The sequence below is a fragment of the Gavia stellata genome, chromosome 4, assembly GCF_030936135.1.
Source record: "Gavia stellata isolate bGavSte3 chromosome 4, bGavSte3.hap2, whole genome shotgun sequence".
Lineage (NCBI taxonomy): Eukaryota > Metazoa > Chordata > Aves > Gaviiformes > Gaviidae > Gavia > Gavia stellata.
Genome location: NC_082597.1, coordinates 28,187,841 through 28,215,090, shown reverse-complemented (window position 1 = coordinate 28,215,090; position 27,250 = coordinate 28,187,841). Strand labels below are relative to the sequence as shown.

The 27,250-nt window shown below is 38.6% G+C and overlaps 1 protein-coding gene across 4 annotated transcripts in view; it reads left to right on the top strand.

Moving 5' to 3' along the window:
- Positions 1-27,250, top strand: part of ST7 (suppression of tumorigenicity 7) — a 156,668-nt gene that overhangs the window by 113,125 nt on the left and 16,293 nt on the right. For all 4 annotated transcript variants that reach the window (XM_059817024.1, XM_059817023.1, XM_059817026.1 and 1 more), the window contains exons 9-11: positions 9,995-10,109; positions 20,080-20,152; positions 21,694-21,796. In XM_059817024.1, coding sequence (XP_059673007.1) covers positions 9,995-10,109; positions 20,080-20,152; positions 21,694-21,796 — 291 coding nt within the window. The remainder of the gene's footprint in view (positions 1-9,994; positions 10,110-20,079; positions 20,153-21,693; positions 21,797-27,250) is intronic.

Below are 27,250 nucleotides of genomic sequence, written 5' to 3'. Positions count from 1 at the left end.
TGCTTTTCTTGACTGACTTGAAGCTACTTATTTCTCATGAATGTATATCCTCCATTTCTTCATAGAAGGCATAAATAATATACTTACGAAGAAGTTTGAAGAACACGAATGTGTCATTGAAGGTTTCGATGTGATTGATGAGGGAGGGGATGAATTTATTCACCCTAAAAAGAATATGAAGAATATGTTGGCTGGGGACTGCTGAAGCTAGCATCAGGGGACAGAGGGCGGAGGCCCTGTTTGTGTTTGGAAGATTGAAAACAGATTTCTCAAGACATGGAACATGATGGAAATGAAGTGTTAAGAGGTTCATGACACCATCTGGGAAATATGGTTGGGATGTAGTGAGTCTTTTCCACTTTGAAAAAATGAAATATTTGAGAGTGTTTAATTCATTGCATATATGAGGCCATCTTGAGGACATTACTGATGGATTAGATCGCCTTACTAGAATTTTATGTAAGAAAAGACGGAGATCCTGCTTAAAACACCTTAATGGGAAGAAAATGAGCTGTTGGTGACTTAAATAAGATTTTGATTTTATGGTTATATACACTGCTGATAGGAAAATCATATTGTTTAATATTACATTGAAGATATTTCAAACCAGCTTTTTTTAAAACTGTTTAAAAAACTTTGAAAACTTTTTTTTTAGTTTTAAAAAACTGTGTAGGAATTTCTTTTTCTTCTGTGATTGATTTTGAGATAGTATTTTGTTTCTGGATTTGCTGCTTGTGTGTCATTCATTTAGCTCAGCTGAATTAATGAGAATTATGAACCTGTAATTTTCATGGAAGCATGTATTTAAATCATACATAGCTGTTGCTTTTGCTTGTGTTTCTGATTATAATTATTTACTATATTTTGCTATAGAAACCAGCAGCTATCGCTATCTATACATATTGAGTTAACTTATGATCTCATTTTGATTAGTGTATTGTTGGAATAATTCCAGTCTAGTCAACAGAGTTATTCCAGTTTTATTCCTGTTTATACAGAGCATGATATGGTGTGTGAGGGAACTAGATCTCTTTTACTGTCCCTGAGGAGAAAGTCTACAGTGCTGGTTGTTTTATTTGTTGTGCTGATTATGTTAGGAGTATTTAGACTAGGGTGTTCTAAATTATATTGGAAAATTTGGTCTGTGCAGAGGTGAAAGGCCTTAATAGTGGCTGTGGGAAATCTTCAGTATCCCTTCATGTTGAATCTTTATTGTGGACAATGTTGCAAGCTGGGTAGCTACATGCTGATGAGCTAGAGTAGCCTTTTGTACCAGCTGCTCACTGTTGGCTCTTCGCTGATTCCCTCACCATTACAATGGAAGAAAACTGGGTTTGTGTTTTGTGTGTTTGTGCTGGGTTTGTGTTTCATGTTTTTCATTGATTAAAAATGGAGAGGATGTGGAAGGTATGCAAAGGCACTTCCCTCTGTACTTTGCGGGCGACTGGATCAGTGACTGTGCTACTGAATTCGGGAGCAGTCTGACACAGTATTTCCCTTGACTGGGTCACTGGAGTATCCAGGTGAAAATGTACCATGCAAGAAGTTGAATTTTCAAATTAATTCAAGCTTCTTGGGATTGTTCTGGAGAACATTTGGAGTGTGGAGCAAGCTTTAATTGAAGGGTGATGTATGTTTAGGAAGGAAAAGGGTGGTAGGCAGAAGGCGTGCTAGTGGACAAAGTGAACAGAAGTTCTTAATCGCTTCCTTTTTCAGAGAGAAGATGAAAGAAACTCATTCTAAAGTGTCTTGATCTCCTACCTCATGGCACTGCACTCCCCTGAAGACTGCTTTGTAGTCTTAACAAGTATATGTTTCTGAGACATGGTTGAATTGCAACTTGCCCCATGCTTTGCAGCTTTGTTTAGAAACGAGTGAGGTTTAGGGAGAAAAGAGGCTCTCCAGGTCTTTCCTCAGCTCTGGAGAAGGATGGAAACCAAAACACTTTTTAAGGGTCAGAAGTACATTTTATTTCTGGGATCAGTCATATCTGCTGAGAAATTACTCTTCAGATCACAGTAAAGGACCTAGAAGTCTACTTCTATGTACCTAGCTCTGAGAACATTGCTGAAGATTTTTCAGTGGGATGTGTTTATGTGTTCATCTCGGTGCCCACCTGCAGTCTCTAAATGCGTATTTTATGTCAAGGAGACACTAAGGAATTATCAGTACCTAAGCAGCTGGTATTGTTAGAGTACTGCATGCTTATCAGTGGGCTGCATGATAAGTTCTTTAAGCACTCAGGCTACCCTGAGCATTTAAAATTATTTAAGAGGTTACGTCACTTGAAGGCTTCATAAGGGTACTCAACCATACAAAATAAATTTTAGTGATAGGGGTAGGTTGGGTTTTAATCTTTCTATTAGTGATTTTTTGCTGGTATGATGGTTCTGCAAATCTAGCGTCCTTTCCTGGCAACCTCTTTTACTGGGCTTTGAATTAGGTTTTCTGTTCAATATTCTCTTGAATTCTGTATTCTTGTATGCCTTGCTGATTTGCTCTTGGGTAATGGGAGTACATAGCTGGGACAGTGTTCTGCACCTTGAATTATCAAGCTGTGGGAAAGAAAGAGAGTACTAATTGCTAATAAAGATGTTATGATCCCTAGCAACTTAACACAACTTCTGCAGCTACTTGCATCAGCAGCTACTGTCTCTCCCAAATACTTCTGTGCTTGAGGCAAGGATTAGTGAGTCACATTCTTTGGCTTGTGTTACATAGGTCAGGTTAAGCAGGCTACTCTGCCTTGAGTGGGATTCTAGTTTTATTAACATCTGTAGCAGTTATTTAAAGTACCATTTATTAAAATTTGAAGGAAAAGTAGTTCTTAGTTAAACGAGACAAAGACTTACCTCATAAATTTTAGAAGAGTGCTACTCTTCGTAAACGGTGACATTTGCCAGTCTCCACCACAGAGTAGTATTTTCAGCTAATTTTTGTTCTGACACACAAGCACTGCAATAATAGCAAGTGATAAATGCTGATTTTAACATTTCAATATGTCTGTATATTCAAATGCGGTTTGTTTTGTCACAGATTCACATGTTACGAGTAAGTGGGAGGGGCGGGTTGAAACATCGCTCATTTGAATGGGCTCTTAAACCCATTGGAGTTTAAGTTTTAATGGAGACTCCTGTGATTCCCCTGGTGGTGTTTATCCCTTCCCTTTACCTGCACATGACTCAGACCCCTCACTTTTTGTCATGACTGTGATCCTGTGCAAAACTCTCAAAAACTAAGAATTTGGTGACCACTACCCAAACCTGATAATAATGTTTCTCATATAAATTATGGGTTTCCAGCACTGTGATTCTATTAAGATAGAATGCAGTCTTAGAACATAGTCACATAGCCTTGGTAGGAGCCCTGCTAACTTGGACTCCTTTTTGTCTGCCCTCTTGCATCACTCCATGTTCAGGGGCTTTGTATTGTCCTTCAGTTATGCTCTCCCATCTCTCTGGAATCTCCTAGCCCATTTTTGAGCTACTACATCATTTCTTTGCTGTATTTTCATTTTAAAATCTACTTCTAAAAATATGGCAAAGTTTCTGCAAAACGTACTTTGGGATGATGTAAATAAAGGAATGCTTTTGAAGAGGGCTATGAGTAATGGTTTTATTTTCATGTTTTATGAAAAAAAAGTTACTAATCTTTGATGTAACAAACATTATTATAGTTTATCACTGTTACTACTTTTATGTGTTGTGATTATTTAGTAGTAAATGTACATCTGGAACAACTTGCACTCTTCTGGTTTCATGCCACATCTGCCTTTAAAATTCTCTTTATTCCTGAAATTTGTGCATTTTTACAACACAGTCCAAATAACAGCATTTTCATAATTATGTTCCTTAAAGAACTCAAGTCATACTCTGAAGGCTTTAATCTTCTGATTAAGAAAGAACATAAAGGCTGCATGTTGTAGCGTATTTCCTTAGAGTTTACATATTCAATAAGATATTTTTCACTTTACTGACTCATTGTTAATCCTACATTGAAGAGAAGTCATATTATCTGTGAATATTATGGAGCACTAGAACTAAACTCACATTTGCCAAATTAAAAATGGAATGTCAGCAAATTTTATACCTGTGCCATCCCACAGTTAGTGTAAACTGGATCTGGGTCTCTTTTCTGACACTCTAAAGTGGTGAGGCCGCACCTCAAATACTGTGTTCAGTTTTGGGCCCCTCACTCCAAGAAGGACATTGAGGTGCTGGAGTGTGTCCAGAGAAGGGCGACGAAGCTGGTGAGGGGTCTGGAGCACAAGTCTTATGAGGAGCTGCTGAGGGAACTGGGGTTGTTCAGTCTGGAGAAGAGGAGGCTGAGGGGAGACCTTATCACTCTCTATAATTACCTGAAAGGGGGTTGCAGAGAGATGGGTGTTGGCCTCTTCTCCCAAGTGACGAGTGACAGGACAATTGGAAATGGCCTCAAGTTTCGCCAGGGGAGATTCAGACTGGATATTAGGAAAAATTTCTTTACTGAGAGAGTGGTTACACACTGGAATAGACGGCCCAGGGAAGTGATGGAGTCACCCTCCCTGGAGGTATTCAACGAACATGTGGACGTGGCATTGTGGGACGTGGCTTGATGGGCATGGTGGTGTGTGGTGTGGTTTTTTGTTTGTGTTTTTTTTTTTGTTGGGGTTTGTTTTGGGTTTTTTTTGTTAATGGTTGGAACTGATGATCTTACAGGTCTTTTCCAACCTTAGTGATTCTGTGATTCTGTGATTCTGATCCTACTGCTAGTCATTTCCAAGCTCCAAAAGAACAGGATCTGGCAGATTTGGCTTCTTAGCTTCTATCCTCTCTGAGCTGTGAAAGAGTAACTGCGGAGTTGCTTCCAAACAAAACAGTGATTATTTGCCAAAAGGAATGCAGCACCTAGAGAAGTGCATTAAATGACAGAATCCTTCTTTTGCTGTAATTAAGCAGAACTTTAATTCAGGTAGGTCCAGTGTATTTCAGATCATTTTCCAACTCCGAAAGCTATGAGAGTGTCTGTTTACATGACACGAATCCCACTCACAATGAGATCGCGCTGGAATGAGTTGCACTTTTAGGACCAGGAGTTACCCTAATTTTTAAGCATCTGACATTGTTAACAGCCTTTTTATGTGCTAGCCTTGTTCTGCTGACAATGTTTCTTCCCTTCTATCCTTGACAGGTGAGCTGGCCAGAAGAAAAACTTAAGCATTAGTGTATCTTATTAGACATCAGAAAGTCAGTGTGGAGTGATGCGTTGCAAATGCCTCAAGCCCAGTGTAAGCTTCAGTCAGAGCACAGACATCTGAAAGCTCAGCTGTAGGCAATGAAGCCCACAGAAATGGAGGTTTCTGTTTTTCTACTCAGAAAGGGCTTGGAGTTCTGCCTTTTATACCTTGTTCAGTTAACAGTTCTTACCAATTACAAGTCATATAACAGAAAGCAGCTTATGCAAAGTGCTTGTGAAAATAACAGTGTTACCCATACTGTGTGCTTGATTCTTCAATGATGGTGGACAGTTGCACCTGGAAGATGGCAGCCTCAGTCATTCCTCTTTTAGGAGACAGATTTTACCATTTCAGATATCCACTGCAGGAACAGATACACTAGGAATTAAGATTGTAACAGTTTCACTGTTTGCATTGAATTTCACTTGTTTGCTTGTTGTTGTTGTTTCTTCATTTTAAGATGAATTCAGGTTTCATATTTATGAATGCATTGAGTTGAATACATTGATCTAAAAATGTTTTTATTTGTTTGTTGAGAAGATATGAGTATAAGCAGCAATGTATGGTTGCATGCACTGCCTGTAAAATGTGTGACCATGCATACAGCCATAACGCAAATGGAGAATGAATGTGTCAACACCAGGTTATATATAAGATCATTCCTTTATCCACCTCTGTATTCCCTTGAGTCCCATGGTCTAGTTTTAGGCATCAACTGTAACTTAAAGCTGTTTTCTACACAAATAATGTATCATTGCCAATTGATGCATGACATTAATGTCATCACAGGGACAATAATGGATGCAACAGTTAAAGCTACATTCCTTGAAAATGTTTCAAAAATTAGATCTAAATGAGAAAATGCTGATGACTGAAATATTCTCAGGGAAGGGAGTCCTCTTCATTAAACTGTTCGGGGAGATAAAACTTGTTCCTCATCCAATAAATCAGATATGGATTTCCTTGTACCATAAAGCGTTTTTTGTGATCATCACGTTTTCATATCCATCACAAAATCATTGAACCTACACCCTGCAATATGGATTGGGGTGTTCCTGGAAGTATGGCCCTCCCAAGACTAGTGATAAGAGATCCAGTTGTGTCAGACTTATTTCCAGAATTTTTCTGCAAACTTACACTTCCAAAATATTTATCTAAAAAATTAAAAATTATTCATTATCTGCAAAAGCTACCACTTCTGTATATTTGCAGTATACCTAATGAATCTTTCAACAAAAAGCAATTCCACTTTCTACATGTTTCTATTTCCTCCCAAACGTGTAGAGCAATTGGAACAGAATTTGAGCTAACCCAGCCCCAGGTCTGAATTTCATCACTAGGAAGTATTTTGACCAATGCCAAGTTCAAAGTAAAATCCTTGTGAATATAGATTTGGTATAATATGTTCAATAGCTGTTTGAACATCCTTATATTGTAAGGGAATACATTCATAGCTGTGTGGTGTCTGTTTTCATATGCTATGAAAATAAGGATTGCTCAGTGGAGCACAGCTCTTTCACACTAGCTGAGAAGCCAACTAAATGGAATTTTACAATTAAACTGTTAGGCCTAACTAGTGTTTATGTAAAGAGCTGTACTGGCTTTGGTGAGAAATCTTGAGTGCTGAATTTGATGACTGTCACTTGAGATCTTACCGTGTGGAGAAAGACGAAAACAGAGCCTTTATTTAAGTGCAGTGCTTGCCACTCAAATGGAAGCATTTGTCAGGTTACAGTAAAGAGGTAAAGAGAATTAAAATTGATAAGCCAAACAATTTGGCAAATACTAGTCTGTAGCTTCACAGAAAATAAATCTTTGGGTGCAAAGGGAGGTCTGTGTCTCTTAAACTAGAATCCAGATTAGAGCTCGATGCTGTACAGGTCTGGGGAACTTGGGGGTGCATTCTTCATCTTGTGTTCAGGGATAACGTGCCTATCTTTACATCCCTGTGTGGAGTATGAGCCAACCTCTCTCTCCATCTGCTAGGGAGGGGAGAGGAGCAGGCTCACGATCCGCTCTCTCCATTGCTCCTCAGCATGATGCAGTATTGTGCCTGCCCTGACCATCCAGCAGGCCTATATTGCAATCTTTGTGGCGTTTTTATTCTTCCCCTGTGTTTGCTTTCACTGTGAGGCCTAAAAGATGACCTGCCATAATATTCTTCCATCTAAGTGGCTTTGCTTTCTGGGAAGTTTCTCAAAAACCAAATTTTTACTGTGACTGAAAATTATTTGCAATGAAAATGAGATATATCCTGGGATGACAGAGAAATGAGTTCATGTCCTCTCTTCTTTTTCTTTTCTTTCTTTAATAGCAAATGTGCTGTCATTTGTTCACAATGTTTGAATAGCTGAGTGGCTACTTAGAGGTGTTTTATTTTTGTAGCTACAGTATCAACTGAGTTCATTATAACTGGGTTGGACTTCTTAACGTTCGACCTTTCCCAGATGAAACCTTTATTAACACTTGTCAGTTTGGAGGCCTGGCAGTCCAGACAGTGACCTTTATTCTGCTGCTGTCTTAGGCAGGGTTTATCACTCTGACAGAACCAAATTAAAACAGAAAAAAATAGTCAGTGAGTGATGTCAGTGAGAAACAGAGAACCAGAGTAAGAGCTTTTACTGGCCACAGTACCTCTATAACTAGCTGCAGCTCTTCCCTTTTCTTCACTGATGGAGGGAATGTTATTCTGCCAGCCATTATTCATTCTCAATGAGCAGGGATAATCTTTCTTAATCCCTTGGAGGGGTTTCTTTGCAATATGTTCATTCTGAACTTTAAATCACTATTTACATAGGGCCAGATTCTGTCATGCTTTTTCCTGCCAAATAGTAGCTTCCTCTGTTAAAAACGCAATAGCAAGTAAAGACAAGAATGAAGAGAAGTAGGCTTTATGCTGGATCCTTAACTGATGAATCCAGCTATGTGAATTTTCACGTGCAGTTATTTTTCTTCATGAGCAATGACTTAAAATTTTTATTTTATTGTCAAATCCTTCCCCTTACGTAGATGAGCACCAAGGCGTGTGGTCCATTTTTTGGAAAACTGGAGAAGGAGAGAAGCCTACAAACTATGCAGTTTTGTTTGTGTTCTTTTTCAGAGATTCAGCTCCTACCATTGAAACTAGGAGCTTTATGGCCATCCCCATGCCACTAGCATCAAAAATTCAGTGAGCTCTTTCAGCTGCTGTCTCAGTGATCATGATTCTCACCAGAAATTTATATAATCAGTTAAACAAAACACTGCTGTCCTTGCCTTTCATATTTTAGTAATCCTCAAACTGCAGCAAAGTCAGTACTATCCAGATAGCTAAATTTAGACAGACTTATCCATTAAGGTCAGAATAGTTCTTACATTAGCTTATGCCAGACCATTAACACAAAGAGGAAATTCTCTGCACTTTACATCTCTGTTTACCTGTTAGGTCTCTTCCTTAACAGGGTGAAGAAACTCTAGTGCATTACCTGTTTCTCTTTTTCTAAAGTTCTTGGTAAATCTCCACCCCTCTTGTTTCAATCCTGGCTTATTTTTGTTTATGTTACCTGTTTGTGAGATTAAGATTTGCTGGTTCTCATCAGTTTCTCTATTTATATCTTCAAAGCTAGGTTTATTAAGTGGCAGAGGTTTCAGGTCCAGCTTACTATTTTCAAATTGAGCAAGGCTGACGTTGAATCATTTTCTTTACTTGGCTTGTTATAGTATTTCTGTTCTCATAAAACATCTCAGAGAGATTGTAAATGATAGTGTTCCCCTGCAAGTTCCTGAAGAGCAGCAGTAATATCAGCTCTCCTAGTTCTACACTGTGGGACTTTTTTGTGCTGAATGTACATTGTGTAGGCAGTTAAGGTGTAACAGCCATAAAGAGGACACAAGGAAGCAAGGATCTTTTAACACTTCAGTTCTTTAGAGAATCACTCGGACAATAAAAAATATTATTTAATCAATTCTGCAGTAAAAAACATGGATGCTTCTAGTAAGTGTGACTTCAAAAAGGAGATGCAATAGAATATCAGCTTCAGTCATTTGAATCTATGCAGACACTGAAACTGAGGATGTCTTAGAACAAATTCCTGGTATCTCCAAAAGGGTTAAATCATAAAGTAAAGGCACTTACACGTACAATTATTAGATTATTTTTAACTGCACATTTCATTCAGTTTGTCATACAAGATTGATTCTTTAGTTATAGTGTTAGATTTGTATAAACTTTACCTTTTCTATTGTTGCTGCCTTTTCTTTCTTTTTTTTTTTTAAATATTGGCCACAATTGCAGTTGTGTTCTAAAGCATCCATGATTACAAATCCTAGTATCACATACTTGATAATATAGTTGCATGTATGTAAGCTTCTCTCATTTTATTTTATTCTGATTTTTTTCAATGTATTTTCTGCTTTTTCTACTAATATACCAGACAGGTGCTGGATTACTTACTACTGATACACAGGAACTACATTGTTGGAGGTTCTTTTCCAGTACAATAAGATAACTCTTCTTCACTTTGAAGAAGACTGTGAATTGAAGGAGAGTTATGTATTCAGGCAGCTGTGTTCTTGGATTTGACTAATTACATCCTATGCAAAGCATGTCTTGTCAAGAAACCTGACCCAGTGTCCATTAAGAGCTCAGAAGTTTCTGAGATAATAGTGAACCCTGGGAAAGAGCCAAGAGCAAGGGGAACTGAGGGGTTTTAACTCGCTGTTTGTTATTTCAATATATTTTGAACAAGAAACCCTTTTCTGTGTTAATAATCTAACCCTTTCATATGCTGTTGATTTCAGTTGATGAAGGAGTTTCCTCTGCTCAGCATGTTCAACATCCATGAAAACCTGCTAGAGGCTTTGTTGGAACTGCAAGCGTATGCAGATGTCCAGGCAGTCTTAGCAAAGTATGATGGTAAGTTCATACATATTTATATTTTCTCTGTATGATAGACACAGAAGCAATGTTTCTAAGTCAAAGTCTTAAAATTTAGGAAACACTGTAATTAAGGTGATTGGCACAAGCTTCATAGATCCCCTTACACAGTCCTTAATCCAAAGATTAAACATTGTGCATTTTTTCTGCCAACTCATGCTTAATTCATTGTACAGGGTAATGGAACTCACTTACTAGCAGCTCTTCAGTGCTTTCTTTGCTTTCTGTTGGTGTTTAAAGAACGACTGTTTAGGTTCTGCAGACTTTTTATTGCATGCTATTCAAACCTTGTCTGAAGAAAGGATTATCAGTTCCCTTGTGGACTTTTCTATGAATGTTGACTTAGTAGCATACAAGTGCTTTACAAACATTAATTGATTTAACTTCACAGCAATCTAGTGAGTAGCAGACTTCATGTCTTATGAGGAAAACTTGGAAAGCTCAGAAGACTAGGTGAACTTTTGGCATTAATTTTCAGTATTTTTCAGTAAGCATTGGTTTATGGAGCATTACATCACTTTTTATGTTCAAATCACAGCTCCTGCTGACTTCAGCTCTAGCCCTTTGAACTTGAATTCAGGCTCCAGGGTCTCAAACAGAAAAAGAACAGAATAAGAAGCACCAACTGGCATACTTTGTTAGTTTAATTTAAATGGGTTTTCCTTGTATTGTGTAGAAACTTTGTGACAGAAACGAATACAGTCCAGTTCTCTTGAGCAGCATTCATCAACCTTCACAGTGCCACTCTTCATCCTCTTCCTGCAGTCCCTGGCTTACTCAGTATCCACATTCCAAGTCCTGCAACAAGTGAGTCAGAAATCCTACAGCCATCAGTTTCCTGTTGTGTTACTACACAGTCCTCAGCCATCCTCAGAACAGTCTCATTCTATGCACCAGAGTATGGCAAGGGAGTTTATGAAAGGAATATTATGTAATCATATAACTAGAAGTGAAATGATAACATGAATTAATCAAATACCTGAATTATATGGAAGAGGTAGCCTTAATTTTGATGTTTCTTAACTCTCTAGGTTGATCTTATAACCTTTAAAATATTCTCAATTACTAGCTCTTACAGCCTTTCGAGTGTTATTTAAACAGAGATTTTAAGGCTTGTAACTTCCAAAGTTTTTGAAAAGGAAGATGAACATCATTTGAGATACTGTTGTATAAACGGATACCAGTACAGGCTCTGGAGCCTATATCCACAGTCCTTTGGCCACTCTTTCTGTTTGATTCTTTGAAGGAATTAGCATCTTTTCCAGCCTGCCCTTAGTTGATCTCCTGTACCATTTGTATACTGAATTGTCTTCTACTTCTCTTTTGCATGGTCAGTTTGAGCTTTCTATTGGTCCCAATTCCTACCAGAGGCTCCTTGTTCTGCCAGTACCATTCATTCCCAATTCCATTCTTCTGCCTCTCCTAACTACCTATCCCAATCTTCTCTTCAGGGCAGTGGTGGTCATGATACATCTCCTCAACCACTTTCCAACTCCTGTCTTTCCAGACATCTTTTCCATCTACCCTTTTCTCTGTGGCTTCTGCCTCCTCTTCATTTGACATTCTCTGCTGCATTGCCTGGATGCCAAAAAGCAAAACAGTAAGAGCTCACACAGACAGAGGCTTCTTGCTGTCAGCCCCAGTACTTGGCCCCATATCATCACATGGAACAGTGGCAACAGGATAATGCATAAGTTTATTGAAGTACTGAGATGTGTGTACTTGATGAGCAAAGAATCTTTGGAGGGTATGACCAATAAAATTGCAGAAGCTTCCACTGAATATGTGCTAACTGCTTTTTTCTAACATCTTACAACTTAGGAAATTAAGATAAATTTTAATGAGGCTAGCAATAGACCATTGGCTTGATACTAACACAATCACCCTGCCAAATTTCAGACCCCTGCAGTAGACTGTGGCAGAGCTGAGGTTATTTAACGGAAGATAAATAAGCAGCTGAGTACAGACAACGTTAGTGATAGTTACTGCTACCAGTCCAGCCTGGAATGTTTTCAGCTCTTTCTGGAGTCAAATCATTCTAAGCAGAGATCAAAATGTCACCCAGGCCCTTGGGTACTGCCATCCAGTAGCAGTAATGACTCTGGGAGAGATCTTGGTTGTGCTTAATCTGGTTGAAGAAATCTGCAGTTAAAGTAATAACATCAGAGTCTTTCTTGCAGCTCCTTGTATTTCAGTAATTCCTGTGACACAGGTGTAGATTCCCATGGACTTTATTTTGGCACATGAAGAAGCAAGTAAATAGAAGTGCCCATTTTTATGCTCCAGGCACCACAGGACGTTGGCACCTTCTAGTCTTTAATGTAGTTAGGAGATAATAGCCCTGGGAGATAGCAGAACTGCGACAGAACAGGGAATTAAGCCATGCCCTCCCAAATCTAAGCCTCAGCTCCTGTGCCAGCTCTACTTTTGCATACTAAAGCACCAATCCCTAGTTTTAAACAATACCATGGTGGCACTTTGTGTCATGGAAGGTGATAAAACTTGAAGTTGCATTTTGTTTTCTCAAAAGCATCTGATAGAGTCAAAACTGAGGTTGTAACAAATGAGGTTTTTCAAAATAAATCTCTTCTTACTTTGTCTGTTTAAACCCATGCAGTTTCAACTCATACTTTGCCATATATAAACAAAGGTGTGTGTATACACTAGGTATGTACAAGGACTCAGCAAACACAGGCTTAACCAGTATAACCCTTACAGTTCATGAGTCTCAGAAGGCCCATCTGAGGGAGTCTCAGCTCATTTTAGAACTCATCAGCTTCATGTGTTGTAAGATTTATTGGAATATGAAACAATGAACTCATATATACTTTCCTATCTGCAGTTTCTGTTGGTCCCACTCCATTGCCTTTTTTTGACGAAGACCAAACCTGATTTATTGTATTTTGATAACATATGAACAAATTATTTCCTTGAGCAGTCTGCCCCCACCCTGGGCTAAAAAGTTGGATCAGATTATGCGAAACCTCAGCCTCTGCAAGCAGATACACTGCTTTACCAAAAGCCATGTGTTAAATTGTGTTTATGTTATGTACCTGGCAACAGAGCTGATGTCCGTACTCATTATTCATGGAAAAAGGGCCTCATTAGTGGGAAGGCATGCGCTGTTGCTGAGCTACATCATTACGGTTTCAGAGTTCAGTGCCTGTCAATAGAGTGCAGATGACCTAAACACTGTTGAATTCTGAAAGGATTTTTGGCTCTGATTTAACACATATCCATGTTATTTGCAGCAGAAATAGTTATGGCTTCTAAAGAGACTGTTCTTGAAGGAATAAGCTTCTGGTATTCATAGTAGATAATGTTTCTCTGCTCCTCTTTCCTTGCTTTTTAAACAGAATGTTTTCCAGTGGAGTAGGTCTGTTTGTTGTGATGCTTAGAGCAAATGACTTACTAACTTCCCTGGGCAGCCAGTTGCTTTGTTTGTTATTGTCTGGTAACCTGGGCATTGTATGAAAACTCAGACCTTTCTGGCAATCAAAAGTCAGATTTAAAAAGAATGGATGCCTATGTATTTAGTAATAGTGATGCAGTGGTTCCTCCCTAAACCTGTCCTTGCTTTCCTGTTTTTAAATGACAATGTTTTCCAGTGAGACTATAAGCCTTCTGGTTTGCAGGAGGAACACCTTATACAGATTCCCTTTTCACTTACCCCCTTGCAAAGAAGGAGAAAGACCGTGTCACACTGTAGACAGAGTCCCAAATTCAGAGTTCACTTGAGAAGATAATTTAGACCAAAGGATATATAGGAAGAAAGTGATTTTTAAATACAAAAAGTCTCATTCTGCTCTAGGCTATGACACTTTTTTATTTGGTAATGGCTTACTTCGAAGAATCCTACTTTAAATTAGTGTCAAATGAAAATGCAGGCCTTTGAAGAAACACTTCAAGAAACAGAGTCTTCTTTGTCCTGGAATACTTTCAACTTAGTGAAATCCAAATAGTTAATGCAGAGAAATTAGTTGTCTAAAATGTAGCCTATTCCGGGCTACTCTCCTTTCTCCAGTCCCCCTCTGTCCAATTTCTTCTTGTCCTTACAGAATTACGAAATGGGTAAATTGTATTTACGTTGAATTTGAAGGCATTCCTTCTGTAGAGAGTTGCAGATTGATGAACCAATTGCATGGAGTCTTCAGTTAAATTAGCTATGGTCTCCAGGGTTTTTGTGTATATGTATATATATGAGATCACAGCTCCATTCCATCAGTTTCATTACTTGTCATGATTATGTTTGGTGTTTTTGAGATGATGTTCTCCCTGGTGGAGCTAACTGGGTAGATGTTCTAGAAAGGGGTTTCTTCTGAGTTAAAAGATGTAGCAAGTGGTAGTATGAAAGCAACCATTACCTCATGCTCGCTATTTTATAATCCTTTTGTTTCTTTGAAAGAGAGACCTTAAGAGAAAGTTCCTTTTAGTTAAGGTCATACCAAAGCCTCGTCTACCTTCTCCGAGAGATGTGAATCAGGTGAGACGTCCAGTTTGCATAACAGCAGTATCAAGAGAATAGTTTGTCTTTTTTCCCATTACATTTTTTTCAGCTTCTGCTTCTAAGAACTAGTTTCTTTCCTCCATGTCAAAATCACTTGTCACTTCAGCTAGGTCTCTGCATCAGTTTTGTATCTGTTCATACCATCTGGTCTCTTTTTGCCATATGATTCTGTGGGGTTTTTTTGTTTCTCCTGCTTATGCAAAAGCACAAAAAATCTAAACTAATTATACTAATCTTGCTCTTTCTGATCTCCTATAGGAGAAATTATTCCTTCCCCTCTACATGCATTTAGGATTGAACTTGGTCAAATCAGAGGGGCTGACACCTGCCTGGTCACTGAGAGACTCATCTCAGCAAGAGTTGCATATGAAGTGGTTACAACCAGCAGTGACCCTCAAAAACTTTCCATAACTGAACAGTTTAAGTTTTAGTGGTGGTCATGCCAAAATAAACACCTTTTGTTTGTGCTGAAATGTTTTTCCTATCCTATCAGGGGACCAAAACCCAGGCCTTAACACACACAGTGGCTATGCGTGTGTGTTTGACTGGGGTGTTTCCCACCACTGAGGAAGAATATCAAAACTACAGAGAATCGGAACTGCTTTGTTTTGCAAACACAAAGTAAGCGTTAGATCATTGTATTCATAGTTTTGCTCCCTCCAGCATGTTTTCTACCACGTTTTGTGGAAAAATGCAGTAACTATTCTCATAGGAGATAATACTACAGGATATTAGATCTTTTTGAGAAACTATTTTTCCCCTGATGTTCAGTGTGTACTTTCCTTTATTGAATTCCATCCCATTGGTCTTGCTTTTAACCATTTGTATCAGCTTAATTCACTTTCTTCCTTAATGTTTGTGTCTTTATAGATGACTGCATCTCTCTTCTGTCATCACTGATCCAGCCTGCACATATTTATTTGCTAGAGCACTCTCAATTTTTCCCATTAGCAATTTTTCCTACCACCTGTGTAAGAGCTGACAATCTAGCCTGCTGACAGGGCAAGTGTTGGCCTATCACTTAAACACTAGAGTCTACAGACAGGCTGAGGGACAGAAAATCAGAGCTGGGGTTCACCCCCAAGCCATAGCACAATACATGTCCTGTATTCCACCATTTTTTATTTTACCTCTTCGTATAACTTCTACCAGTTTGTGATAGACTTTCAATTACATATTTGGAAATATGTGAATGATTCCAGCAACTTAATGTAGTCTCTCTCCAGTGCTATATGAAGAAGAACTAGCAGTTTGACTGGAAGGATCTTACTGTGCAAATTATGGCCCCAGATCTACAGCTTATTTCAGCAAATATTTAAGTCCCATTAGTGTTGATAAGACTATTCAACTATCTGAAATTAAACCCCCAGGAATCTGTGTTGTTGACTTGGGAATAACATATGCTTTGGAGTCAAAATAGGGAATAATTTCTGATTAGTGACTTAGATTTTACATTTATTAATGACTAAAGCAATTGCAGCATGCCTGTCTCTTCACATTTAAGGTCTTCTGATGACTTGGATAGGGAATGTTGCACCAGTCCGTATCCAGGTTCATAATTTCTTGGTTTATTTGCTATTTTATAAAAACAATAGATCCCATGACCTATTTAGATTATATATAGCATATGCTGGATACCTTGAATCAGAGAAGTAGTGATACTATGGTTGCAAGTCTCTATCCGTAGCATCTTTCCATTAGTTCACTCTCACAAACAACTGCTTATGAAGCAAATGACCAGTAAGAATTTACTTTCCCAACCCTCCCCATAGCTGACTGGGGCTAATCGGAAGAAAATGCTCATAAATAAAGTCTAGACTATTTTGTATTCTGTTTAAAGATACAAGCAATAAGGAAGAAGGAGAGCCTTTTTTAGATTGACACATCGGTTCTTATAAGGCAAAAATGTCCTGATGGTTTTGACAACAGAATAGCAGTCACATCTTTCGACACATTGTGGGATCTCCACAAGTAATCACAGGAGGGTGGGAAACAGTATATGTGAGGATATTTTGCCAGATGGCTCACAGAGCTGGACACAGTCATGAAAAACTTCACATTGGTTCCTGACAGATGACGTATCTCCTAGGGCTAGTTTGTACTTGATTCCCTTGCTAAAATCAAGTTGTAAGCAGACATAGTTGTTTTATGCATTTCTCTAAAATACAAGGGTCCAGTTTTGGAGATGAAGTCTAAATTATATGAGGATTTTGAAGTATTGTAGTGATCAGACCAGAATATAGCAAAACCAAATACTTACGGTTTAATATGGAGCAAACAAAAAGCAAAATGCTTTTGGAGGGAAGCAGGCATGGACCTACTGAGGGCTATCTCCACAGCAACGTAAACACGAACATTTATATGTATTTATTCCATTGCCAGGGGACTGTAGGTATTATCCTCAAATAAGTGCTGCTTGCTCATTAGGAGCATAGTACTGGAAGAGGTCTCCTGGGTGAGCCACGTCCCCTGCTGTTGCATTCACCACATGATATTACCCCTTCCATGAGATGAGCAAGCTCCATCCTAGAATTAGCTATTTTGTTTGACCCCCCTATTCTATCTGGAAATCTGCCTCAAAAATTAACTTCCCAGAAACCTTCATTTAATCTCCAGCCTAAATTTCATTCTGAACTGGTTATTCGTGTGCCAACAGCATTCTGTACCTTCTTTCCTGGTGTTCCTTGTGGGTATGCTTAGGAAACAGTTGTATCTTCTCTCAGACTTTATTTCTTTTGGATTGTTACAAAAACAATCCAGTCTTTCTGTTTGATTTTGTTGTTCTTGACCATGGGTGATCAGATTTGAGCACAGCATTCCTTGAGAAATCCCATTTCTTTTACAGGGATGACTCAGTTCATTGTGGATCATCCTGCAATCTATATGCACAGATGTTTCCAATTCAGGAGCACTTACTACCTACTAGGAGATATTGTTTTGTGATATGGTGTTTTGTTTTAGTACATTTAACCCATTATCAAGCTTCGTTCCTACTGTATGATATCTTAATCTCTTAGTCAAGAATTGTAATAATTCTCACAACTTGGTCCATGCAACTTCCACTGAACATTCTCCATTCAATTATCAATGATCTGATGCAGAAACTAGCCTTTATACATGTGGTTAGAGGTTTTTTGTGTGTTGAGTGGTCACAGTGTTTAACCTCATGGATTGTGTATTAATGGCTGAATTGCCATTTTTTTGCTGTCATTCTGGCTTTTGCTGGCATACCTGCTTTGTTTGATGAAATTGAGCCAGCAGCTTTCATTGGCATAACAACTGTCTTCCTTTTGCTGTCAGTTATATACTCCAGACCTCTTGATTCCTCCTAGTTTTCAGCTCCTTCAAACAGATAGAAAAGTGAAGCTGTGCTCTTGCTGCATTATTTGAAGAAGTCTGGGCAAACATTCTCTTCTTGGTCCTTTTTTTTCTATGTGGAGTTTGCCTCTTGCCTGGGAAAATGTATTGCCAGGGACTTCTAGGTAGACCTCTTGTTCTGTGTCATTCATGCAAAATTTTGTAAAGGTCAGATCCTGAATCAGTGTTACTAGGTTTGAACTGATGCAGGGGAAAATATTTCCTGTGAGGTAATGGTGGCTTGATGGCCCAGAGAAATACTTACAGGTAAGGGGAAGATAAGGTATTCTGTTGACCAAGTGAGAGCTTACTTTATAAACGACAGCACATCGTTGGTTTTCTTGTTTGTTTTTTTTTCTTTTCCATTCCTCTACCTTTCACTGTATTTATGATTTGATGAATAAGGTTCATACTGAAAGAGAGAGACCAGTATGTTCTGAAAAAGGTCATTTCCTTTTACTGGAAATAACTTTTAACTCCTGATGTTAAGGGAAACCTGGTATAAGCAGGGTTATTGAAGGTGCTTATTAATATTTTCTCCTCCTGTCATTGAAGATGTGCTCACATCTGTGTCTGTAGCTAGCTTCTATTAGTGGAGTAATTAACACATCTATCACCCAGACTGCTTTGCATGCTGTTGATTTTAATTACTTTAGTCACTACAATTACATACTCCAGTGAAACTGTAGTTGGACTATATTATAGGGGAGTCTCCAACAAGATCTTTACATCTCATACTTGAAGTGCAAGTGCTTAAAAAGACAATAGAGAAAATTTAACAAGTAGCATTTTCAAAGTGCCTCAGTCATTCTGGCAACGTTTTCTGTTTAACAGAACAATGTTCTGCTTGGTTGCTTGGTTGTTAATAAGTGAAGGATGGTGGCTGCTGAGACATGACTTGCTTGTCCTCTTTAACTCTTTTCTGGAACCCTGTCTTGCAAGGCACTGGGGTTCAGGAAATCACAAGTTTTTCTTAACCCAGAAGTTACCAAGCTCTATAGTAATTTTGTCTTTCTAGTCAACTTCCATGACAAATTGAGGGATAGGTAGTTTCTTAGAACAATAGTCAGATTAGCTGCTCTTCACTTTTACAGTGGGCTTACTCTAGTGCCTTGTGTTTACTACACTGTGTATTTGCTGTTTACTATAGGAAGCTATAATATTGCAGTGTGCAGAAGTGTTTGCAGAATCCAGCCTTTAGTGGGGGTTGTTGGTTGGGTTTTTTTTCATTTAGCTGTACTCTTTAACTTTTTAATGCTGGAATATTTCAGTCACTAGGTAATATGTGTCTGCTGGGTAGATTACTAGTGTGGAAGTCAATTCTTCTCTGTAGCAATGGGAACAAATCTATAACTCAAGTCTCCTAAGCAGCATTTCTCTCTACCTTTTGGATGCTTTGTGCCAATCTACTGGTAGAGAACAGGTATAAATTAAGTTGAACTAATGGGTTAAGTCAGGTTTATGGCTCCTGTGTGCTCTGAAACAGCATAAAATAGCCAGAGACTATCTGCTGAACATTTTGGTCCAAGATTTCCTTAAGAGGCAAAACACCTTATTTTACTGTTGCTCTTCAACTGCAATGAATCTAATGGTTGTTTGCTTGCAAGTCAAATCCATTATTACTTAAGTAGCTGTCTTAACTTGTATAGCTGCCACATACTCATATTAGACAACTGCTTCTGAGTGAAAACAAGAGAAGTGAATAAGATAGACCTCAGCTATTACTTAGATGTTTTGTGAACTGTAGAAAAATTCATGTATTCCAGGTTACCTATACATTTATTTAAGGAGTAATGAATTCTTTTATTATGTCTCTGTCACGTCAGTCTTTGAATTAGTTCTCTAATGAACTCAGCTGCTGCTTAAATAGCAGTTCTAGTGGTCATTAACACGGGTTTTAAAGCCTGTATATTGGGTGGAAATTTAAAAATCCATGTTGCATGGGAGTCCCAGGATCAGAAAGTATTCTGAATTCACGTAATAATTTTGCGTATGCCATGCATACTCTGAAGTATCAATCAAACACTTTTCTTTCTGCAGACTTTTAAATTTTCAGATGTTTACTTTTTTCTTTCTTTTCAACAGATATAAGCTTACCAAAATCAGCAACAATATGTTACACAGCTGCATTGCTCAAAGCCAGAGCTGTCTCTGACAAGTAAGTGCATAAGAACCACTGTCAAGCAAAATTCCTGATTTAACTCGAGATTTCTCTTAGCTGAGCCCACACCCTAACAATCTGCTGGGTTAGCAGGAGAATTCAGTCCTGCAGTAAATTCATAAAATGACTTTATACATAAGAAAAATTTGCAGTGATCAAACATTGCACTTCAAATATTACAGAAGAAGAAAAGAAGAGAAATAGCGTAAATTCAATTCTTGTTTCAGTTTTATGCATACTGTCTGGGTGAGCTTTAGCTTCCTAGATAGTATAATGAAGATGCAACTAAAAGGTGTTGTGTGGCTGAACATCTTCAACTTTGTATAAACCTGACCACAAAAAGGTAATAAATAAATGTGGATGCATTAATAGCAATGTCATTTTATAAGTGCTGTCAGAAGACTGCTCACCTACTTAAATAGCGGCAGGTGGATTTAGCATTACTATGTCAGGGATTCGGAGAGGTAGATGACGTTCATATTTTTAGAGACACAAATATCTGCTCATTCCTGTTATGGTTTTCTCTTGGGTCTCAACCTTCCAAGGTGCTGAGGACACCTACTTGATGCCTGTGGACTTGAGAGCACTGGCTCGCTCTGAAAGGGTGCTCAGGTCCTTGTGAGATGGAGCTCAAAAATCCCGATTCTGCTCTCAGATGCCTTCACACAAATCCCAGGCAGAGTTGTGTCTGTGCACCTGAGGGTCGAATGCCTCCCTAAAGTTGGAAAGCAAGTAGTGGAAAGCCATTTTCTTGACTGACATCCTGACAGTTTTTGCTTTTAAAGTGTATGTACACATCAAGATCTAAGTAATTTTCTTTCATTCTTTTTATCCTGTAGATCGCCAGTACCTACTGCAACATCTTTCCTCCCTACACAGCGACTCCAGCTTGGGAGGGCAGGGCTAAGGTTGTCACAGCTTTCCCTGTGGTGTCTGCCTGCCAAGTACAGCTCTGGAGTTAGCCGTGGGGTGTGAGGTGAGAAAGAGATTGCATGGTCTGGTTTTTCATTCACTGGGGCAGATGATTTGCCCACAGTTTGGGCATGCTACCCTCAATGGTGCTGCGGCCAGTAGACCACCCGCTACTGCTGCTGCATCGTGGTTCCATCCCAACCTGACCCAGGGGCATTGGGTTGGGAACCTCCCTAGAACCTCCCCAAACCTGTTTTTAATAGAAACCCTCCAACAATAATTTGGCAGGGTTTGTTTTTTTTTTTTTGCTTTTCTTTTTTCTGCAACTTCAGCCTTGAATATGCCCCGTAGCAAGGTACCTAGGGCAAATTTAGATTAGTGACAGAGAAAGGACTGTTTGAACTGACTTTCTGCCATGATTAGATGCAAACATGCTTTCCACTTCTGCTGGGATTTTCATTGGCCTTGATGTGATAGATCACTCAGAGTTTCCGCTTGGTATGGAAGTTTGGAGAGCATGGGAAATTGACTCAGTTTGGTTACATGGGCCCATGTTCTAGATTCCTTTTCTGGCTTTTTCTTACTAGCATTTCTGACCTAATGTGTTTGTTTCTTTGCTTTTGTAGATTTTCTCCAGAGGCTGCCTCAAGGCGAGGGCTGAGTACTGCAGAGATGAATGCAGTAGAAGCTATTCACAGAGCAGTAGAATTTAATCCACATGTGCCAAAAGTGAGTACAGAGAAAGCATTGTTGTAGCTTTAACACTGTTGAGGACCTAACTCCTGGTTTCTGTGTTAGATTAACGAGTGATGTGGAAAGGGGAGCAAACAATGGGAAGGGAAAGAAGCTGATAGTATGTACAGTTTTTTCGTTTGGTATTTCACATTCAGTGTTTTCTACTCTGGACCATGCAACTTGAAATTTTAGCTGAAGTGAGTCATCTATGTGAACAGCAATTACATGGTGGACTGTGGTAGGAGACACCACCAAATGCTACACTGCAGGGCAGAACCATACATAAAGACAGATTATTATTTACAAAATAGCCATTAAAGATCTTCTAGTTCAAAATAGCATGTTTTATTTGTTTTGATGATTACATGTAGGAATATGTTTTTGGCATGCTATACAAAGGAACATGCTTGGAGTTCATGGTATGCTTCATATAAGTTGCATTAATAATTCCTTATGCAGCACCCTGTCATTAAGTTCTGAGAATACAAAGCTCAGAGATGAAAAATTGCTGAGAACTACAAAGGAAGAAAAGGGATTTATGTTCTAATTCCCTAATCCCCTCTCTAGATATGTATCTCAGCAGTAAGAATCTTGCCCAGGGGCTACTAAAGGCCAATGTATTTTATTATTTCATCACCTGATACTCAGTATTGCAGTCCGTAAGTTCATTGTAAAGGCAAACTAGAGGCAGATGCTTTTTGGCCCTTGGAGATCTGCCTCTGAACCTCACCCCACAAACCTTTGGACCAGTATCGCCTTTGAAAGTAAGCAGCCTCCACTGGAGAGCAGAAGACTGGTGTGTGTTCATGTAGGGAGCCTATTCATTAAGTACAGCTGAACACCAAGTCTGGTCAAGATAAACCCAAAACCTCTCCTATATGTACACATGGATTGCAGAAAGTTCATTCTCATGCATTGCAGGAATTAAATATTTTCTCTGTGAGCTGTATCTGTTATGCCAACCACTAAATAGCATGGTTTAGCTATCTGAAAGTTAGGCTGTTTGTTTAATAAAATCATCTAGACTTCTTCTACAGGCAGTGGAAAGAAGGAACTATCTTAGACATCTCTAGACACACTTTCCCTCCGAGGTGCCTGTTTCTACATTGACTATGAAAGGAGCAACTATTTTCCAGTAAAAGCCTGATTTTTAGACAACAAGATTTAGGTGAGATGAGTCCCTTTGTATTATTAGCTGATCTTCTATTTTTGTGCCAAGCTATAAAATGAAAATATTAAATTAAGTTTGGTTCCAGGACTGCTTCTGTGGAATGCTGTTTACTTTCTTCCATCCCGATGGTTCTTGAACCAACACAACCATTGATATTTCTCTTCTGCCTGGTTGCCTGTTTAACTCTCTATTCCAGTCTTGTTCTGGGTTAACCTTTCTGAATGTTTTACTGAAGCCTGTTTAGTGTATTCTATCCTTGCTGTCTAAAATAATAGCTATCTTGCCAAGCAAAGGTATCACTTTAGCCTGTCATGAGCAATCCTTGGGACCCTGTTCCGTTTTCCTCACCTCCATGCTTTTGGTAATTCTTTCCATCAAAATCTTTTTTAACAGTTTGCATACTAATGATTCCATATTAACACATATTGTTTCCCTCCTCTTTAAATGAATGGCATTGCATTTACTTCTCTCATCACTGGATCACTTGATTCTGAGTGGGGGTCTTTTTGTTTTAAGTCAGTTACGCTAGTCTGGCCATTTCTGGGTCTAGTTCATTCACTGTTCAGGGACAGCGATCATTGGCTGCAGTGGCCTCCACTTCTGTACATGCTCCTAATGATGTCCATCCTGCTATTGTCTCCACGCTCTGCACTACCATGAAACTGAGGCTAAGTCTTCATTTACTACCTTTTTGCTTGTTCTTTTTCTGTTTATACTTAAGAGCTTGCTCTTCTTTGGTTTGACTTCCTTTGCAAAATCTACCTTACTGTAAGTTGTGGGACTTGGTCCATAACCTCTGCACTACCAGACCTCCAAGATCCTGCGTTTCTTGTAGATCAGTACTTTCATTCATGGCTTGTGACCTCCTTATCACTAGCCAGCTTCTGTATAGGTGGCTGTTCAATACAAGGCTGAACCTCCTTTCTGACTAGTATCCCCATGTATGAAATGCAGATTGCGTGTTACTTTCGGTACTTTTGATTTAAAGAAATTCCAGTCCTCTTCCTCACTTAAGTTCCTGAGCTTTTCAGTCAATTCGCATTGTTAATTGATTCCCTCAGTTTTTCAAAGTCTGTCATTTTGAAATTGAAAACCTTTGTGAAACATATAAATTATCAGGATAACAAGGTAGTAATGGGAGCAGACTAAGGTTTTTTTAGTTCATATTTTAATATTAAAAAAGTGTAGCCTAATACAGATTAATATGCAGCACTGCTGATTTCACACTCATTCTTTCTGCTATTAGCTAAAGGATATTAAGGTGGCAAAAATATATTTTTGGTTGTAATTTTATGCACTGTATGGATATTACACCTCAATTTCCACTCAATTATGATTGAAGTCCTATCCAATTTGTTCTTAATGAAATGGAGATAAGTTTTAGTAAGCAGCATCACAAGAAATCTAACAGTGCCACAAAACTAATATGTCTTCAAAGCTTCTTTAGGATTTAAACACTAATGAGTCTCTTGTTCAGACTGAGGAAGAAATAAATTACGAAGGTGGCAAATTATTTAAAGCAATTGCAAAGTTCCCAGCAGAAGCCTTGAAAGCAGGGAACTGCACTATTAAAGAGAAAAAAAATGGTTTGATATGTTTCTGGTTTGTCTCAAAGGAAATGTTACCAATTTCAGTGCAAATCAGTAAAATTTAGAATTAGCACATAAAAAGATTATTACTGGATATGGATTTTCAAGACATTTGACTGGAAATAGCAGATTTTTGATAATGAGATTCTGAGACCAAGGGAATGCAGGGAACACACTCTGAACACACTGAGAGATGCTGCTGAGCTGGATTTAGCAAGAAAGGGAGACTGAGTCTCCCATTGTGACCTGTTGCAGGTTTGTGTAAAACAAACATGGAATTCTTACAGTGGTGCTGACATTCCCCTAGGAGATTATGGCCAGACTGCAGTCCAGTGACGTTGCAGAGGTCAGATACGCTTCTTACCCTTTCTTTTGAATGCAATCTAAAGATGTAAGAACTCTTTAAGAAGAAGCAGTTTAAAAGTCCCAGATTTCCATCTTTACACAGAGGTGAGAAACCCTGCAAAAACACCCACCTTCCACATGGAAACCAGTGTGTATGCATGGTTCGGGGAGTCTTCTCAGTATGTATGTCATGAAGACATTGGCACCCGCTTTCATTGATTCTAGATGACTATGCATCACCTTGGTTTTTATTTTCTGTCTGCACAAAAATACCTTTTATAGAGACCTAATAGGGCTGAGAATCTTTCTTCAGGCAGCCACCCTTCTAGCAAATAACTTTCTTTTGACACAGGTCTCCTTCAATTTTTGAGTATATTTCAGTGACAATTTAATTCCCAGAGATCAGTCCACTAAGTCTCAGCCATAGGTTATAAATTCTCATTGTTTTTGGAATACAGTAGAGTCAAGATGTGACACGTGGAGGTACCAGAATTTGGTTTAAGTGAACAAAGGCAATACAGAGCTCAGTGCAGCCTGCCAGATCTCCAGGACACTGGGCAGTTGACCTGGCTGTGCTGTTTCTGGAAGTTGAGCTGTGCAGGGTAAGGCCAGCTCAGTTTTGTCAACTATGATCTCCTTCTTGACTGCAGCAAAAATGGAACCATTGTCAAACTGATCAAGACTTCTCATTCTGAAGACATCTTACCTGTAAAAAGGTTTCTGTGCTTGAAAGTGGCTTAATTTTTTAAGCTGTACTAGAAAAATACCTGATAAAAGTTATTACATCTGTCTCCAGTTGGTCTTGTTTCTGCTACTGAAACAACTCAGCTACAGCAAATTGCAGCTTTATACTTTGGCAGAGATTGCCTATTGAAAAATAAAGCAATTCACCAGACAGTGTTTTCAGGGTTCTTTTTATTAGGAGAAAAACATAACCAGTAGCAGATTGAAGTCAGCAGTACAGCAGGAAAGAGAACAAAGCAGAGAGCTGTGAATTTCACTATGAGAAGAATCACAACAAATTGTATCACTTGTTTGTGAAGATCTGTCTGAAATTTTTTTCAACCATCTTTGTCTTAAATGAGATTCTATGGACTAGTATCCTTTTGTTTAAGAGTTAAACGCTGGGGTATCACTGAAATTCCAGAGGGTTTTGTATGGAAAAGAGAGTAGTACATCCTATGTCATGGACAGTACATAATCTGTGGAGTGAGTGGTGAAAAAAGTATATGTGTATACACACACACGACTTCATCAGTATTATTTATATGTTGTGTTTGGAGCTTCCCCACTTAAATGTAATGCAACTGTCCCAAGCTAATGCTGATAAAGTACCACAGCTGTTTCTGGGGCATTCCTCAGTTGTGGAACACCCTTTCTGATTTGCAAGGCTCCCTCCCTGCATTCAAACTCCTCCTGAAAAGCCCCCCAACTTTTCTGTGATCTATGAGACACAAGCTATCCAGTAAAGTCAAAGGAAAGAGGAAACAGATGATGGTCCATATATCTGATTGTTAAAAGTGAGTCAAAAGTGTGCTCTGCACACAGTTGTATGGGTTTGCTATGTAAGCCAGGAGCTGAGTTGATTAGAGAGTACCTGCTGAAGTTTGCTGCATTTGAATCGGACAACTTAAATATTTTCTATTACTTTAAAAAATGCCAATTTTATGTGTAAACTGTTTCTTAAAAGGATTTAACAAACCATTGACATAAACAATTTTAAAGCTTTATTTGTTCTCCATTTCATCCCTTCTCCTTTCTTATTTATTTTAATTTTTTTCAATAAGAACTGTGTCTGTTTGTATGCTTGTGTGGTTTCTAGTAAGTTGTAGTTAGTTGCTAACAGAAACAAATAATGCAAACAAATTCGTATACCAGATGGGAAATAAATCTGTTCCGCACACCCCATGATATTACAGAGAAACTATTCCAGACATGTTTAAGAGAGTTTTTAACTGTTCAGTGAGACAGTGATTTGGTTTTGTATATCTCCAGCAAAAAGGCCAAACTTCTTAATTACCATCAATCCAATGAGAACTTGTAAGGTGACCTAAAAGTGGTTTCTCTGGGCATGTAGAAACCAGTATTTTGGAACTGTTTTAGGCTTATGCTATTCATCCTGCTGGGAGGAGGAGAGTTCCTATTCAAAAATGTTAAATTCTCATATTCTGGCCTGGAGGGATGCTATCACAGGTGCAGGAGTGACTATTGCCTATTTGTGGCCTGAGCTGTAATTTCGGAGGCAAATTCTACAATTGAGGAAAAGAAGGAAAACTGCCCGAGATAAATTGGTTTATTTTATAAAAGGGCACTGAAGTAGCTTGTTAATGTGGAATATTAAAA